Here is an 18,235-nt window from a genome sequence, read left to right as displayed (position 1 = left end):
AATTGGGCGACTTGAATAAAGCCGGAGAGTGGCGACATGGTGGGTTTTTGCCCTGTGGTCTTAGCGTTTTGTTGGAGGCAAACCGTTCGCTTTGTGTGTCCGAAACACGGCTTTCAATGGGATGACAAAAACCCAACGGGAGGGAAGTTGGAAAGGAGAAATATGATCGCTCAGTTTTAAACAATATGCGTGGTAAATCGGTTTTTAAGAAGATATCAGTCGGTGGCGGCGTTGCTTGTTATTACACGCCAGAAACGTCTAAATAAAAATCCCCCGCCAGCGTCATTTATCACCCCGAACCGCCTATATTACCTAAACGTCAGAACCTGGACTGAATAATCTCCCTCTTGGCCACAAAAGTGTCAGAATTGATCGGACACTCGCACTTGACGAATCTCAAGTGTCACAAATTCCCCCTGATAAGGGAGCGGGATTGCTTTTCTATTACAGAAACACGACATTTTTCATAAGCGCTTTATTTGCACTATTTGTAGAGAGATTGGCGCGGCGATCCGTGCACACGCAGACTAAAAAAACAAACTTATTAGTCTTATTATTCTTAGTACAAAGTGTTGGTTCAGATCAGAGGCGGATTGACTTGGGGAGGGCCCTGCAACTTCTAACGAATTTAACGAAACCTGGGGAGAATACTGCTGGTATCTCTCGGTCGATAACTGGGAAATTCGGCGGCGTTGTTCCCCTAGAGCTGTTTGTTAAGACCGCGAAATTTGAAGATTGTTGACCAATAGACTTAAATTACAAATTTTCAAATTTGAGAACTCAAAATTTCGATGGTGTCACTCTAGGTGCTGTTATTCCGGTGTCTTTCAGACGATACTTTTGAAATTTGACGACGTGGTTCTTTTTTAATCGATCTTTAAGAGAGTCAAATTTCAAAACTTCAAATTTTGAAACTTGAGTGGGAAGAATCTTGACATAAATAGTGCCATAATTCCAGTATCTCTCGGTCGATAACTATGAAATTTGGTAGTTTAAATCTTTAGTTGCTGATTTTTAAGCATGCCAAATTTGGAAATTGTAGATCAAAAAATACTTCTTGTACGAATTTTGGAATTTGAAAATCGATCAAACGTTCGATAGTGTCACTTTAGGTGTCATAATTTTGATATTTCTCAGTCGATAATTTTTAAATTTGGTGAGATTGCTACTTTTTAACTGTCCTTTGAAAGTGTCAAATTTGAAAACCGTAGATACGAAAACACAAATTCTAATTTTAAAACTTGATGAGTGGGAAGAAACGCGACTGTGACGTAAATAGTGCCATAATTGCGGTATCTGTCGGTCGATAACTGTGAAATTTGGCACTGTGATTTATTTTTAGCTGCTGTTTAAGCATGCCAAACTTGAAAATTGTAGATCAAAAAATACTTCTTGTACGAATTTTGGAATTTGAAAATCGATCAAACGTTTGATAGTGTCACTCTAGGTGTCATAATTTTGATATTTCCCAGTCGATAATTTTTTAATTTGGTGAAATTGCTACTTTTTAATTGTCCTTTGAGAGTATCAAATTTGAAAACCGTAGATACAAAAACACAAATTCTGTAAATTTTAAAACTTGATGGGTGGGAAAAAACTCGACTATGACGTAAATAGTGCCATAATTCCGGTATCTCTCGGTCAATAACTGTGAAATTTGCTACTCTGATTCCTTTTCAGCTGCTTTTTAGGCATGTCAAATTTGAAAAGTGTAGATCAAAAAATACTCCTTGTACGAATTTTGAAATTTGAAAATCGTCCAAACGCTCGATAGTGTCACTCTAGGTGTCATAATTTTAATATTTCTCAGTCGATAATTTTGAAGTTTGGTGAGATTGCTACTTTTTAACTGTCCTTTGTGAGTGTCAAATTTGAAAACCGTACATACAAAAACACAAATTCTGTAAATTTTAAAACTTGATAAGTGGAAAGAAACTCGACTGTGACGTAAATAGTGCCATAATTCCGGTGTCTCTCGGTCGATAACTGTGAAATTTGGTACTTTGATTCCTTTTCAACTGCCTTTCAAGCATGCCAAATTTGAAAACTGTCGATCAAAAAATACTCCTCGTACGAATTTTGGAATTTGAAAATCGTTCAAACGCTCGATAGTGTCACTCTAGGTGTCATAATTTTGATATTTTTCAGTCGATAATTTTGAGGTTTGGTGAGATTGCTATTTTTTAACTGTCTTTTGAGAGTGTCAAATTTGAAAACCGTAGATACGGAAAACACAAATTCTGTAAATTTTAAAACTTGATGAGTCGACTGTGACGTAAATAATGCCATAATTCCGGTATTTCTCAGTCGATAACTGTGAAATTTAGTACTCTAATTCCTTTTAAGCTGTTCTTTAAGCGTGCCAAATTTGAAAAACCTAGATCAAAAAAGACTTTGTGCAAATTTTAGAATTTTAAAATATGTCAAAAGCTCTAGGTGTCATAATTTTGGGATTTCCCAGCCGATAATTTTGAAATTTTGTGAAGTTGTTCTTCTTTACCCACTCTTTAAATCCGTCAAATTTGAAAACTATAAATGTGCAAACACAAATTTAAAACTCTGACTGTGACATAAAAATTTCTTTCAAAATTGAATTTCAAAAATCGTAAAGTCGGGGTCTCAACCAAACTTAATCCGCCTCTGTGTTCAGTGAAAAATTCCCACCTACCGATAGACACAGGTAAATTCCTCATTACCATGATTCGACAACACATCAAATTCGACAAATTTAAAGTACGAACCCTCATGGTTGATGTTAAAAGTCTGCACAGAGGTACTGTCGTTTTCGTACCGAAACTGTCCCAAAAGCGCCTTGTTACTCCCATGCAACTCCAAACCCTGTCAAATTTTCAGTACTTAAATTGGTAACAGTTCCTCCGTGTCCATACCCAAATCTTGAAATCTTTCGGCGCCGTGTCGATTTTCCCACTTGGAGAAATAGCCAGAGGGATATGCTCCAAGGTGACGGCATCCACATCAATCTCCTCAATCAGTTCAATGATTGCTTTAGCGGCGTGTCCTTTGAAGGCCCAACACTCTCCAGGTGACGTCGTCGCTTGAATCATCAACGAAGGGTTGTGTCGTCCTTCGCACAACACCACTCCCAGGAGAGTCACCGGGTCGGAAAATCGAGCAGCGTCCACGTAGACCACGCGCCCTCCACTGCTCTCCAACGCGAAATCCGGCCGACTCACCGGGTCTTTGAGGAAGAGTTTGAGAGCCTCGCTGCATTTCTTATCTAAAATTGATCGTGAAACGGCGGGACATTGACGAGGGAGCGGACCTAGCGCTTTGGCGGGGCTGGTGTACTCTTTCTTAACACCGCGAATCTTGCGAAAATCCTCCTGGAAATCAACAAGAGTTAAAGAAGGGAGAGGATGAACGCACCTTGAGGTCTTTTAGTTCTTGGTTGACGAGGAACTGGGTGTAGGCGAGGTACGCAATAGCCCCCAGACTCAAACAGTAGATGAGGTAGCCAAAGCGGGTCAACCAGGAAGTTGATTTGGGGGGCACACACGTCTCCGCGGGGCGACAGGAGTCGAAACAGTAGTCCATCGAAGGGGAATCGTCGCGGTTTTGACTACAAAAACTGTCGCAATGTGAGGGGAAACCTGTCAATCTTACCGAAATCTGTGCGTTCGGCTCGGAAAAGAGTCTCTGATGTTGTGGGCTACAAAAAGAACTAAACTTCAGACACGACTCTCGCCCCCATGGACTTACCTGAAGATCGCGTGTTGTACTGATGCCGTGGAAAGCATTCGTTATCTGCAACGAACCTCAACAAAACCTTCTTCAAGCGCTTTTAATTTACCTGAATCTGACAATCGGTTTGCTCTCCTGTTGGTTCTACAGCTCATTCTGACACTTTGACACTACGAATTAGTCAGTGGCGACTAGTTTATTTCGCCCGGCGCATCCACCATTCAACTGACCAAATTTCCATTCTCTGATTGAATTTGAAATGATCTCGTCGAAAAAGTCGAACAAACAGAAACTAATTACCGTCAAACTAGTGGTAACCGTTGAACTCTCTATCATTTCGCGCAAACATTGACACAGCAAACATTTAACATTAATTACGAAATTGTCAAATGACTCGAGCACCGGTCGATCCTCCAATTAATTCAGTTATTCCAGCCGGTGGATGTTTTCATAAGGAAGAATTACGATGTGTAAAAAATGGGGGTGTAATTGGTTGCATATCTTTGGGCGCAATGTTTGTTTTTTCTTTATAAAACAGGTACGTTTCGAATGATTCGTTTTACTGTGGTTCAAATTAAATTTAATTTGATCGTGCGTGTCGAACCTAGGGCACCATGTCATGGTGCCGTACCAGGGGGCATAATTCCGGTGTCTCTCAGTCGATTGTTTTGAAATTTGGTGAAGTTGTTCACTTCTAAGCGTTCTTTAATAGTACCAAAAATGAAGTCTGTAGATGCGCAAACATGAATTCTACAAACTTTGAAACTTTATGAGTGTGAAGAAACTCGACTGTGACGAGTATAGTGCCGTAACTCTAATATCTCTCAGTCAACAGATGTCAAATTTGGTGACTGATTTCTTTCCTCGCTGTTTGTTAAGGCTGTTAATTTTGAAAATTGTAGACCAATTAAGACGTCTTGTGAACATTTTGAAATTTGGGAATTATGCAAAGCTCAATGGTGTTAGTTTAGGTGCCATAATTCTGGGCTTTTTCAGTCGATTATTTTGAATTTTGGTGCGGTTACTCTGCGTGTATTATTTTTTAAGAGTGCCAAATTTGAAGCCTGTAGACCCAAGAATACCATTTTTGCATTTTTTTTAACCTGATGAGGGTGTAGAAACTCGGCGGTAACGTAAATTCCTGTATTTTTCAGTCGATTACTGCGAAATTTGGTAATTTCATTTCCTATCGGAAGCCCACCAAATTTGAAAATTATAGACCAGTAAAAACTCCTTGTACAAAATTTGAAATTTGAGATGTGTCCAAAAGCTCGATTGTGTGATTTTAGGTCTCATAATTGTGGTTTTCCTTGGTCGATAATTTTTAAATTTGGTGTCGTTGTTCCTCTTTACCCATTCTTTAAGAGTGGTAAATTTGAAAACTGTAGACACGAAAACACAAATTATGCAAATTTTTTCACTCGATGGGGTGTGACTCAAATAGTGCCTAATTCTACAAATTTTAAAGCCTGATGAGAGTGAAAAAATCAGATTGTGACGTAAAGTATGACTTAATTCCGGAATCTATCAGTGGATAAGTGTGAAATTTGGTACCCTAATAAGTCCTTTTCGGCTGTTTCTTAAGTCTACCAAATTTCAAAATTGTAGACTAATAAAGACTCCGTGTACAAATTTTGAAATTAGACAATTGTCCAAAAGCTCGATGTTGCTACTCTAGGAGCCATAATTCCGGTATCTCTCGGTCGATAACTGTGAAATTTGGTACTCTAATTTCTTTTCAGCTGCTTTTTAAGCGTGCCAAATTTGAAAACTGTAGATCAAAAAATACTCCTTGTACGAATTATGGAATTTGAAAATCGTCCAAACGCTCGATGGTCTTATTCTAGGTGTCATAATTTTGATATTTCGTAATCGATAACTTTAAAGTTTGGTGAGATTGCTACTTTTTAACTGTCCTTTGAGAGTGTCAAATTTGAAAACCGTAGATACGAAAACACAAATTCTGTAAATTTTAAAACTTGATGAGTGGGAAGAAACGCGACTGTGACGTAAATAGTGCCATAATTCCGGTATTTCTCAGTCGATAACTGTGAAATTTGGTACTCTGATTCCTTTTCACCTGCTTTTTAAGCATGCCAAATTTGAAAACTGTAGATCAAAAAATACTCCTTGGACGAATTTTGGAATTTGAAAATCGTCCAAACGCTCGATAGTGTCACTCTAGGTGTCATAATTTTGATATTTCTCAGTCGATAATTTTTAAATTTAGTGATATTGTTACTTTTTAACTGTCCTTTGAGAGTGTCAAATTTGAAAACCGTAGATACGAAAACACAAATTCTGTAAATTTTAAAACTTGATGAGTGGGAAGAAACGCGACTGTGACGTAAATAGTGCCATAATTCCGGTATTTCTCAGTTGATAACTGTGAAATTTGGTACTCTGATTCCTTTTCACCTGCTTTTTAAGCATGCCAAATTTGAAAACTGTAGATCAAAAAATACTCCTTGGACGAATTTTGGAATTTGAAAATCGTCCAAACGCTCGATAGTGTCACTCTAGGTGTCATAATTTTGATATTTCTCAGTCGATAATTTTTAAATTTGGTGAAATTGCTACTTTTTAACTGTCCTTTGAGAGTGTCAAATTTGAAAACTGTACATACGAAAACACAAATTCTGTAAATTTTAAAACTTGAGTGGGAAGAAACTCGACTGTGACGTAAATAGTGCTATAATTCCGGTATCTCTCGGTCAATAATTGTGAAATTTGGTACTCTGATTCCTTTCAAGCTGTTCTTTAAGCATGGCAAAATTGAAAAACGTAGGTCAAAAAAGACTTTGTACAAATTTTAGAATTTGAAAATCGGTCAAAAGCTCTAGGTGTCATAAATTTCAAAATTGTAGACTAATAAAGACTTTTTGTACAAATTTTGAAATTAGACAATTGTCCAAAAGCTCTATGGAACTCTAGGAGCCATAATTCTGGGATCTTTTAGTCGATAATTTTGAAATTTATGTAGAAGTTGTGCAGTTCTAGTCGTTGAGTGTCAAATGTGAAAACTCTAGAGACACAAATAGAAATTCTACAAATTTTGAAATTTCGACAGTATAAAGGTCGCCTGTGACTTAAATAGTGCCATATCACTTTTTTAACCATTCTTTAATATTGTCAAACTTGAAAACTGTAGACACGAAAAAACAAGTTCTGCAAATTTTTAAACTTGATGGGGTGAAGAAACTCGATGGTGACTCAAAAAGTGCCATAATTCCGATATTTATCAGTCGATAACTGTGAAATTTGGTAACTAAATTCCCTGTTTTTTATGCCCGCCAAATTTGTAAATTATAAACTCGTTCTATAAATTTTGAAATTTGAAAATAATCCAAAAACTTGGTGGTGCCATTTTAGGTGCCATAATTTTGAATTCACAAGCCGCGCGGAATTTGAATTTCGTCAAGCTACGTGATAAGGATTGATGACACAATCACGCACAACTGCCTAATCCAATAGTGCGGATCGAACCAAGGGCGCCACAGACCAAAAAATTGATGAAAATGAACGAATCTTCCATTATTTCCTGTTTGAAAGAAATAAGATACAATCTGCTAAAAATCGAAACGTACTCGATTACGACACACCCTGTACAATCTACGAGGTAACGAGCGGCGGCTGTAATTCAAAAAGCAATCAAAGGACACGGTCTAATTATAAAAGCTTTGTCGAGTCGAAAGATTAAATGCGAGCGGCGTTAACAACAAAAAGCTCGCGTTCCAGAGAACTGTTACGGCGGCGGGAACAATGGCCGGTCCGCTCATATTGTGTGATTATTTATTAGCGCAGTACAATTGATTTATTTCTGACCACTGTGTAGACGTGGAGGGCCCTTATTTCTTCTGGGTGTAATTTGCCGGTGGTCCGGCCCCCACGAAAAACTAAACAAGTTCTCGAAGGATTCGAGTCCTAAACAAACATGTTTTGGCTCCCTCATTAAGTGAGTACAAGAAGTGAGTTTTACTGATTGAGCCAACAGCGCAAAATCCATACACTCGCTTAATAATTTTCATTAAAACTCCGTTTATTTCGTAATTGACATTAGCGCCCTTAAACTAAAATAAAGCACTAAATCTCGATCCGCGCTTTTCATAAAATGAAACCAATTACGTAAATGCGCGCAGTAAATAGTTACTGAAGAAGTTGCTACAGCAACAACAGAGCTTCAGCTTTCGAGGTGACGCAGGATTAAAATCTCGTACTTTGAATGTAAAGCTCTCGAAATCGAAAGTTGCCTGAAATTAATTGAGTCGAGCAAAAACTCTCTACAGAATTGCGTGTGTGGATGTTAACTAGCTCCGCAACACAATGTTAATTTTCAATTAATGAATAATGGATCGTTTTCCGCTCCAGCGACGAGCAAACAAGAACAACGCTTGTTTCGCTACAGTGGTGGTGTCGTCTTCGCAAAGGATTTCACAAAGAGCGAGCCATTCCAAACCTTTTGAAGTTGGAGCCGCCACTAGACCCCAATTGGGGAGAGTGTTGGATTACGAGTGCAGAATGCAACTAAAGAACGATAAGAATCTCCCGGCGCATCCACCATTTTTACAACCGAAAATTACTTCCCGTGGGAGCCAAAGACAAACTAAACTCACTAATTTAAGAAGAAGGAACATTCAGGAAAAACGCTACTTGTTCCTTGTCCATATTTATTTTCGGCGAGCGTCAAAACGTCTCTCTCGAAAAAGTACCCTCGGGCTGGGAAAGTTTCCGTTCGCGGAGTTCGTAAAGAAGGATAATCGATGCAAAGCACTTACGGTAAACTGTTTAAACTTGTAAGGTTATGAATTTTGCAGCGCCATCGTAAAATTCGCTTTTCGAAGTACTCAAGTTGTGTGGTCAGGAGTTCGGTAGGCACTTCTAAGATTGAGGTTCGCTTAAATTGGATTCGGAGCGGATAATTATCGGAAGGATTGACCATAAAATCGGGGAGATCATCGGAGGAGCCGCATTATTATTTCGCAACCAAAAGCGGGTTTAGGTCTGTTTTAATCCAAAGTAATGAAAGAGGTAAATGTGAGGAGGATTTCAAAAAGAAAATCTAAAGGAAATTTGCACTGAAGGGTCTGAAAGAATTAGGAAAATATAAGGAGGATGTAATAAATTTATAGAAAATCTAGACAGGAGAGGATCTCTAGAAGGCTAAAAGACTTTTCAATAGAATTCATGTAGAGTTAATAGAAAATATAAAAATCTAAAGAGAAAACACGACAAAAATCTACCAAATCTGCCTCGTCTTTTAAAAGTGTAATTTGGCCGATCTAAAAATCAAGATTTAGGTAGTTCAGTCCATAAATTTTAGAGTTTTAGACCAATTAATAACTAATTTACAAGTTATTACGAAATTTCAAAATTTTTCTCACTCTAAATAATAATTTGTAATAATAATTTCTACAAATTTTAAAAATGTGGCGCAACAATTACAGAATTTTTACGAAATTTTCTCTTTTTTTGACTTTTTTTTTTGTTTTAAAAAAAATAAATTTGCCAGATGTAACAAACCACATTTCTACAAATTTAAAAGACACAGCCCAATTAATAACAAATTTATAAGAGTTTAAATGTAATTTCAAAATTTTTACCTCCTAAATAATCAAAAAATTTCTTAAATTTGTCTCGCTTTTTCAAAAATGTTGTAATTTGGTAAGTGTAACAAGCAAGCTTGAGGTAGTAATCTACAAATTTCAAGGATGTAGCTCAATTAGTTACAAATTTACAAGAGTTTTTTTAGGAAATATTAAAATTTCTATCACTTGAAATAATAAAAAAAAAATTAAAATCTGGTTCGCTTTTTTAAATAATTTGTAATTTGGCAGATCTCACAAGCAAGTTTGATATAATAATGTCCACAATTTTCAAAGATGTAGCCCAATTAAGAAATAATTTACAAGCGGTTTTTCTAAATTTAATTTTTTTTATTGAATAATTCAAAACATTTCTAAAAGCGGTCTCGGTTTTTCAAAAATGTTGTAATTTGGCAGATCTAGCAAGCAACTTTAAGGTAGTAATGTCTACAAATTTCAAAGATGTAGCTCAATTGACAATTAATTTACAAGCGTTTTTACGAAATTTCAAAAATTTTTCTCACTCGCAATAAAAAAAAATCTAAAATCGTTGTCGCTCTTTCAAAAATGTTGTAATTTGGTTGATTTGGGAAACACCTTTAAGGTAGTAATGTTTACAAATTTCAAATATGTAATCCAATTAATAACTAATTTACAAGAGTTATTACGAAATTTCAAAATTTTTCTTACTCTAAATAATCAAAATAAATTAAAATCTATCTCGCTCTTACAAAAATTTTGTAATTTGGAAAAATAATAAGCAAGTTTAAAGTAGTAATTTCTACAAATTTTAAAAATGTGGCGCAACAATTACAGTTTTTACGAAATTTTCTTTTTTTTGACTTTTTTTTGTTTAAAAAAAATAAATTTGCCAGATGTAACAAACCACATTTCTACAAATTTAAAAGACACAGCCCAATTAATAACTAATTTATAAGAGTTTTTATATAATTTCAAAATTTTTACCTCCTAAACAATCAAAAAATTTCTCAAATTTGTCTCGCTTTTTCAAAGATGTTGTAATTTGGTAAATGTAACAAGCAAGCTTGAGGTAAAAATCTACAAATTTCAAGGATGTAGCTCAATTAGTTACAAATTTACAAGAGTTTTTAGGAAATATCAAAATTTCTTTCACTTGAAATAATAATAAAAAAAATAAAATCTGGTTCGCTTCTTTAAATAATTTGTAATTTGGCAGATCTCACAAGCAAGTTTGAGATAATAATGTCCATAATTTTCAAAGATGTAGCCCAAATAAGAAATAATTTACAAGCGTTTTTTCGAAATTTTATTTTTTTCCACAAATTCAAATATCGGTCTCGGTTTTTCAAAAATGTTATTTGGAAAATTTGGCAAGCAACTTTGAGGTAATAATGTCTACAAATTTCAAAGATGTAGTTCAATTAATAACTTATTTACAAGCGTTTTTATCAAAATTCAATTTTTTTGCACAATAATCAAATAATTTCTTAAATCGGCCTCGCTCTTTCAAAAATGCTGTAATTTGGCGAATCTATCAAACAACTTTAAAGTAGTAATGTCAACAAATTTCAAAGATGTAACTCAATTAATAATTAAATTACAAGCGTTTTTTCGAAATTTCAAAAATAAAAAAATCAAAATCGGTCTTGCATTTTTCAAAAATGTTGTAATTTAACAGATCTAGCAAGCAAGTTTGAAGTAGAAATCTCCAGAATTATTAAAGATGTAGCTTAAGAACTTATTAAAAGTGTAAAAATCTAAAGAAAGTAAAGAAAATCTTAACGAGAATTTAAAGAAATCAAACAAAAAATAGAAGTCACGTGTTCATTTTGGTTTTTTTTTGTGCGGTCCGAGGCCTCATCCGCCCTTAATCCTCCTCTGTCCTCACCGGTAATGAACCGCTTCGGCTCAACAAAGACATTAAAAATAAATATTCGAAATATCTCAATGCTCCCAATTCCCTTAAAACTGACAGCAGCAGCTCGCTGGATGAGCCGCAAGAAGATTGATGATTCCCGTGGCTCGTATTAATGGTTACGCCATCTGTGCCTCACGTCACATTTGATCATAAATTGATTACGAAAGAAAAATACGAGCTATTTGCCGCAACGGCTCGAAATGTTTTTGACAAATTCTTGACTTGAGCGCCACAAAGCAACGATTCTTCAATTATCCTTTGGTTTTCCACAACAAACGGAATTCTAGTTGGACCTGGCGACGCAAAAAGGGCTTCGTCCCTCGTCGTCGTAAAGAGAACTAAATTACACACCCTTCGCCCTTTCCGGGGCTGAATTACGCTCCCTGGACGTTTTATTCGTTTGCGAGAGGACGTGTGCGGAGTTGAACACAAACCAAAAAGTCGGAACTAAAGCTCGCCGTACACGACGATGAAATTTAGATAAATTACGCCAGTTTTAGTCAAATTTGATGACGGATTCTTCAGAAGCTGCGAACTTTACAGACGGCGATTACTAAAGTTTGCTTGTTAATTCCTTGTTGTGCGCGCTGCCGTTCTTCTTTTAATTGTCTCCGTTTCTATGTGAGCCGGTTAAATGGAAATAGACAATATCCAGAGACTGTTAGTACAGCAGTGCGTGCAGAAGTGTTCGCCTGGTTGCGTTGAACGAGGGAATCATTTGCCTGCTAATGTCCTAATCAAAAGCCCTCTGTTGTTCATACAAGACTCCCGGGATTTGCCTCTCTGCCACAACATGCGCAGTGTTTTCTCATATTTACCACTTATAATCGAATGCCGCAAATCATGCAAAACACAAATAAAACGAGCATCATGTCTAACCTAATACTCCCTCGTCGACGATTTTAATAAAATTTTTAAACGTCTGAATGCGGATTGAGCTCACGTTTCAGCTAATACGATAAGGACATCGCTATTCAGCGTCCGCCTTCGCGTCTTTATCAAATTGTGGAGTTTCTGCAGCGTTCGCTGCGGTCTACCTCTCTTCGTCAAAGAACGACAATGATTGCGCACGTGGCCGACGGAAATTATCGCGATTCTTTGTATTCCGGGCTTTGATACCCGTATATGTATAATTGGTGCGTGTCTTTTCTTATCCAATCGTGCGTTTCGAACCAAGGGCACCCAATTTTTAAAGTCATTGGAGCAGAAAACCGACTTTAGATTCTTGTTCCTACGGCCCGAATTGATGAAAATAGTTCGTTTTGACACGTTTTAATTTTGGGCCACGCACTTTCTCCAACTTTGGCCGAAAAATGAGTTTTCAGACCAACGCGAATCTGCATTTGCAGCGTAATTTATCCCTCTTGAATGTGTTTTAGCGAGTAATTATTTTCTTTTTTTTAATTCAACCGTGCGTTTCGAACCGAGGGCACTCGAATTTTAAACATCGATATAAAATCAACGAAGCGCCGGATCGAAAAACCAACTTCAGATTCTTGTTGTCAGCGCTAGAATTGATTAAAAAAGTCCATTTTTAACGGATTTCAACTTTGGCCTAGACACTTTCTCCGACTTTACAAGTTTTCAAACAGATGAAAATCTTTGTTCATGGCAAAATTTGACTCTCCTGATTGCGTTTCTGCGAGTTTTTCGTTTTTCTTATTTAATCGTGCGTTTTGAACCAAGGGCACTCAAATTTTAAAAATCGATATAAAATCAACAAAGCACCCGATCGGAAAACCGACTTCAGATTGTTGTTTCTGAGGCCAAAATTGATGGAAAAAATCTATTTTTAACGAATTTTACTTTAGCCAGACAGTTTCTCTGACTCTGACCGAAAAATATGAGTCTTCACACATCAGCGAATCTTTGTTTACTTCATAATTTGATCCCCTGAATGCGTTTCCGCGATTCGTTTCTTCTCCTCTCTAATTCAACCGTGCGTTTCGAACCAAGGGCACCCAAGTTTTAAAATCAATATAAAATCAACGAAACACCCGATCGAAAAACTGACTTTGGCTTGTTGTTCGTGAGGCCGGAATTGATGGAAAAATCAGTTTTTAACAGGTTTTAACTTTGGGCTAGCCATTTTCTCTAAGTTTGACAGAAAAATATAAATCCTCAGACTGACGCGTATCTTTATTACTGCGTAATTTGACCCTTCGAATACGTTTAATTGTGCGTTTCGAACCAAGGGCACCCAAATTTTAAAAATTGATATGAAATCAACGGAGTCTTGGATCGAAAAGCCGACTTTAGATTCTTGTTCTTGAGGCCCGAATTGATTAGAAACATTGATTTTTAACACGTTTTAACTTTGGTCAGACACTTTTTCCGACTTTGTTTACCGTATAATTTGACTTTCTGAATGCGCTTCTTCAAGTCGTATCTTCTTTTTTTTAATTCAACCGTACGTTTCGAACCAAGGGCACCCAACTTTAAAAATCGATAAAAAATTAATGAAGCACCGGACTGGAAAACCGATTTCAGATTCTGGTTCCTGAGGCCCAAATCGATGAAAAAATCTCTTGTTACATGTTCTAATTTTGGGGCACTCATTTTCTCCGAGTATGACTAAAATAAAAAGAGAAAATATGAGTCTTCAAACAGCCGCAAATTTTTGTCTACAGCATAATTTCACCCCCTCAAAGCGTTTCCGCGAGACGGTCCTTCTACTATCTAATGTAATCTTGCGTTTCAAACCAAGGGCACCTCAACTTCAAAAATCGATATAAAATCAACGAAGTTTTGGATCGGAAAATCGACTTCAGATTCTTGTTTCTGAGGCCAGAATTGATAAAAGAACGATTTTTAAAAAATTTCAACTTTCAACTCTAATCCAATCGTGCGTTTCGAACCAAGGGCACCCCAACTTTAAAAATCGATATAAAATCAACGAAGCACTGGATCGGATTCATTTCAGATTCTAGTTTGTGAGATCCGAATTGATGGAAAAAAGACAGTTTTTACCAAATTTTGACTTGCATTTTGACTTTGGCCCAGACGCATTCTTTGACTCTCACCGAAAAATACGAGCCCTTAGACCGAGACGAATCTTTATTTAGCACAATTCGACCCCTTGAATGCACTGCGAGTGGTTCCTTGTCATCTTGAATCGAACCGTGCGTTTCGAACCAAGGGCACCCGAATTTTAAAAATTGTTGTTCTTGAGGTGCGAATTCATGGAAAAATTCCGTTTTTAGCACGTTTTACCTTTGGGCGAGGCACTTTTCGACCCTTTTGAATGCGTTTCTGCGGGTCGTTGAAAGACTTTTCGATAAAATCGGAATTTTTGTCTTGTGCGGCCTTGATTCCCGTAAAAGTGTGTTAAAACGTTGGATTACCAAACGCCAATTAAAGTTGCAACGTAGTGCACTAACTAATTCCAAAGCTGCCGCAAAAGTCTAGTAAAGTGGTTTTCGAACCCCACACAATTTCATGGATCGCTTGCTTCCAGGGGATTTACAGGTCATTGTTAAACTTTACGTTTAGGGTAAACTTGAATTAAAGTTACACAGCGACTGGCCACGAATGGACTCTTTTTTCTTCCGTGTATCGTCTATTTTATCATACGTTCTTTCACAATAAGAGTAATTACCGCCTTTATCTCTTCCGCTTCTCAACACTTTCCATTTGTCATTCGCATCAAAGAAAAAGAACTTCCCTAATGTCTCCCCTTTCTTCCAGATTGTCTCCACCTGCAGCTGTACCGCGACTCCAAAGATCGATACAAACAAGGCCAAACCAAAGCATCTCTTTCCCTCCAACACTTCTTGGGCTTGGAGACGGGCTTCACGTTGGATAAGGAGTCCCACACTGTCGCTATATTGTGCCAAGACGTCGTCGTGGTCCTCGCTTTCGACAACAGAGAGCGGTTGATGCAATGGCAGGTGAAACTGAGCTCGCATCTTGGAGACGGTCCGCACTTCCTAGTTCTCGTGTCGTCTTCACCGGGCAAGTCCAGGCTACCACCAGGCCCGGCGCGGTTGCACGTGCAAGAAAGAGGCTTCTGTTTGACCACTGGAGTTCCCCCGAGGGTTGCAGGGGAGTGGTTAATCAGCAATCTACGGAGATATGGAGTGGTAGAGGGTCGCTTCTGCTTCGAAGGGGGTTCGAGGTGTGGAAAGGGTGAAGGGCTACACGTCCTCTTAACGGATCAGGGGGAGGAAATCACTTCAACGCTGAAAGTGGCGGCGGTGGGACAGCTACACGCGTCCAGGAGGAGACCAGTGTCCAGAAACATGTCCGGTAAGATGGCGATGATGACCATGAGGATGATTCTAAAGGTGATTTTCAGTTATGGACAGTCCACGGCGGCCGGTGCTTCGTTCGGACTGTCGCGCCACCTTGGAGCTGAGCGATTCTTCGATTATTTCGCGGGCGGAGTCGCCGTACACGGATTTAGAAAGCAATTATGGTTGTGGGGATAGCATATCCAATGATGGATGGGGAAATCCGCCGATTGAACGCTGCATGAGCTGTATCAGTAAGCTGGGGGCTTTGTCGAGGTCGTCGACGGCGACGGTGACGATTTCCGCGCCGTGTTGGGAACACACTTGTGATAGACATTCGATAAGCAGTGGATCCGACAGCAGCGGTTGGAGCCAGACGGTCACCAAGCCTCCTGCGAGGCCCCCCAAACCCACCGCGGCGATGTCGTCGCCGAAGAAGCCCCCAGCCCCAGCACCCTCGTGCTACGGCAATTACGACATTCCCAAGATACCATATCCTGTTGTAAGTCATTTTATTCCCTTTTTTACCTTCTTTTAATGTTGTTTTTCAGGAGCCCAAGTTGGACGAGCACTACGACACTCCCCGGAAGCTAAAAGAGTGTCTCTTCGACACTGTCCACAAGCCTTGTGGGTGCATTGTCCGGATACGCCAGCCCGAACCGGAGAGACCGTGCGTTTGCCAGCGCCTCATGTCCTGTTGGTCCGGGGATGAAGACGTGAGCGCCCTGTACGCCACCGTCGACATGAGCAAAAAGTGTCGTCAACCCCCAGCAGCCAACTACGCCAACATCATCCCCATGGCGATCTCCTCCAACTACGAAAACATGGAATTTGCTCAAACCCTCAAGCTGTACGAAAACAGCAAAGAAATCAGCGAGAAAGCCAAAGCTCTGTGCAGCAAATGCGGCCATGCTCAAGACGACTACCTCATGATGGAACCTTCGGCGAAACCCCAACAGCAGCAGCCGCACCCCGGGTACATCCCCATGTCCCCAGCTGTGAAGCAACGCCTGAAGTCGATATCCAACAGCAACCCCAACCTCGCGCCCGTACTAGACCGGTCTAACAAACCTTCAGGTTCCGCCATGCTCCACGTTTACCACCGCAAACAACTCTTGGACTCCACGGACAACCTCCAACGCAAACGCTCCAACTCCGCCGACTCCAGTCGCGAGGAGACCGTCTCGCCCTGCCACTGCGCTCAATCAATCGCCGTCCGGAGGTCCTCCTCGGTGCCATGCAAGTCGAATCGCGATTCGTCAAGCTCCAACGACTCCGGCGTCTTCGAGTTACCGCGCAAGATGCCGTGTGCCGTCTCTACGTTACCACGACGCTCCAAGTCGTCGGATCCGCTCAGGGATTTGAGTTTCCAATTTAATAAGAATGAAGGCAAGTCTGCGAGTGCCGAGGCGGAAGTTCCGGTGTGTCCTTCAGGTTCGACGAGCAGCGGGACTTCCGACATGTCGGATTACTTCGAGACGCTGTCGCTGTCGTCACACAGCTCCAGTGAGGCTCCACCGCCGAGTTGCACTCTCAGACCTCGCTCGGGGAACGAGTATCTGAGTTTGCAGAGACTCATCGCGCCGGTTCCTGAAGAACGCCATAACTAGTCTACGAATAGGAAGCAATAAACCATGTTACAGGATCTAGTACAACGCTATGATTAACAACTATCATTATACATGTAATCTTTTTCTGTAAAAAGTATTACTTTATAATAAATTATTCGCTGAATTGTCCATTTTGCGTTGATTTTGTCGACCACGACCACGCTTCACAAGTCCAGTGGAATGCGAATACTGGCAAGCTCAGTGAAATCCGAATGTGTATAATTGGTTGCATAGCATCAGACTCACTATTGCATTGTCAAATTCACGAACCAAGGGCACACAAATTACAAATTTCTGTTTCTGTCAAATTTAGTATATTAAAAACAAACTTGCGTTTCTTTGGGTGAGAAACCTTTTGTAAATATACTGTGAGGTGTTTATAAATGTTTCTAACTGGTGTCTAAATAAAAATCTGGTCAAGAGCGTAATGCCACCAGCTTTTGTTTTTTTCCGTATGTCGGTTCCAAACTCAACACGTTGTCACACATTATAGGTTATTTCTCCATAATCTTTCAAAAAAACATTTTGTGCTAGCTTTCAACCATAAAGGCTTTTTGTTCACTAGAGAACACCATTTTGGAACAATAATAAACACGTTCAACGAATGACGGCTGTCAAAACTGATTTAGGAGAAGACATACCGAAAAAAACAAAAGCTGGTGGCATTACATTCTTGACCAGATTTTTATTTAGACACTCGTTAGCATCAAGCGTGGCTTCGAAATTTCTGTCGTACACTATTTTGCCGCTATGTTTCCATAGTGAATATAACTATTTTGAAAATTATTTATACTGTTTCTAACTTCAATGACGTTTTAGTTACGGTTTTGTGTCCAAGTTTTTCATTTTCTGATTGTAAACCACAACTAGAACAGTTCATTTCTCAAAACTTACTTTGCTTCATGTTTGAGGTTGACAGCTAATGTCAGTTGACAAATCGAAACCCTCATTTGAAACAACCGGCACATTTCTTTGACATTTCATAGCCTCCTTGATGCTGGAAACATTTATATAAACAGGTTGAAATTCACAAGTCTAGTGGAATTTGTATATTGCCAAGCAAAGATGTACGGCTCGATAAGATGTATAAATGGTTGCATATCTTCAGAAACGAAATTAATTATATGCAAAAAATTAATGAAAATAAAATATTTTTGTCAAAATGAGTATTTTCTAAAAAATTTAATGAAAAACCGTCAAAGAGAAACG

At 38.8% G+C, this 18,235-nt stretch overlaps 2 protein-coding genes across 4 annotated transcripts in view; one reads left to right on the top strand and one right to left on the bottom strand.

Annotated features, from left to right (window-relative positions):
• Window positions 1–17,155, top strand: part of LOC148172137 (uncharacterized) — a 168,163-nt gene extending 151,008 nt beyond the window's left edge. For all 3 annotated transcript variants that reach the window (XM_088041278.1, XM_088041280.1, XM_088041279.1), the window contains 3 exons: window positions 14,872–15,432; window positions 15,482–15,918; window positions 15,968–17,155. In XM_088041278.1, coding sequence (XP_087897404.1) covers window positions 14,872–15,432; window positions 15,482–15,918; window positions 15,968–17,026 — 2,057 coding nt within the window. In that variant the 3' untranslated portion in view covers window positions 17,027–17,155. The remainder of the gene's footprint in view (window positions 1–14,871; window positions 15,433–15,481; window positions 15,919–15,967) is intronic.
• LOC148172138 (sperm-associated antigen 4 protein-like) lies at window positions 485–4,038 on the bottom strand. Its single transcript, XM_088041209.1, has 8 exons — window positions 3,908–4,038; window positions 3,812–3,864; window positions 3,684–3,765; window positions 3,625–3,642; window positions 3,388–3,580; window positions 2,889–3,344; window positions 2,669–2,838; window positions 485–527 (listed from the first exon to the last, which is right to left on the bottom strand). The coding sequence occupies exons 1-8, from the start codon at window positions 4,036–4,038 to the stop codon at window positions 485–487; spliced, it is 1,146 nt and encodes a 381-aa protein (XP_087897335.1).
• Window positions 17,156–18,235: the final 1,080 nt, after the last annotated feature.

Source organism: Gnatocerus cornutus, chromosome 7 (genome assembly GCF_029298725.1).
Source record: "Gnatocerus cornutus isolate USDA-ARS CGAHR chromosome 7, icGnaCorn1.1, whole genome shotgun sequence".
Classification (NCBI taxonomy): domain Eukaryota; kingdom Metazoa; phylum Arthropoda; class Insecta; order Coleoptera; family Tenebrionidae; genus Gnatocerus; species Gnatocerus cornutus.
The sequence above is the reverse complement of the archived record's forward strand: the minus strand, read 5'-3'. Positions and strand labels throughout refer to the sequence as shown.

Bases quoted from the DNA above. Each gene is read 5' to 3' on its own strand.
- LOC148172138 (XM_088041209.1), bottom strand. From the start codon at position 4,038: ATGATAGAGAGTTCAACGGTTACCACTAGTTTGACGGTAATTAGTTTC. The intron at 3,865-3,907 runs GCGAAATAAACT...GTAGTGTCAAAG, and splicing joins TTGAATGGTGGATGCGCCGG to TGTCAGAATGAGCTGTAGAA. The intron at 3,345-3,387 runs GTGCGTTCATCC...GTTGATTTCCAG, and splicing joins AAGAACTAAAAGACCTCAAG to GAGGATTTTCGCAAGATTCG.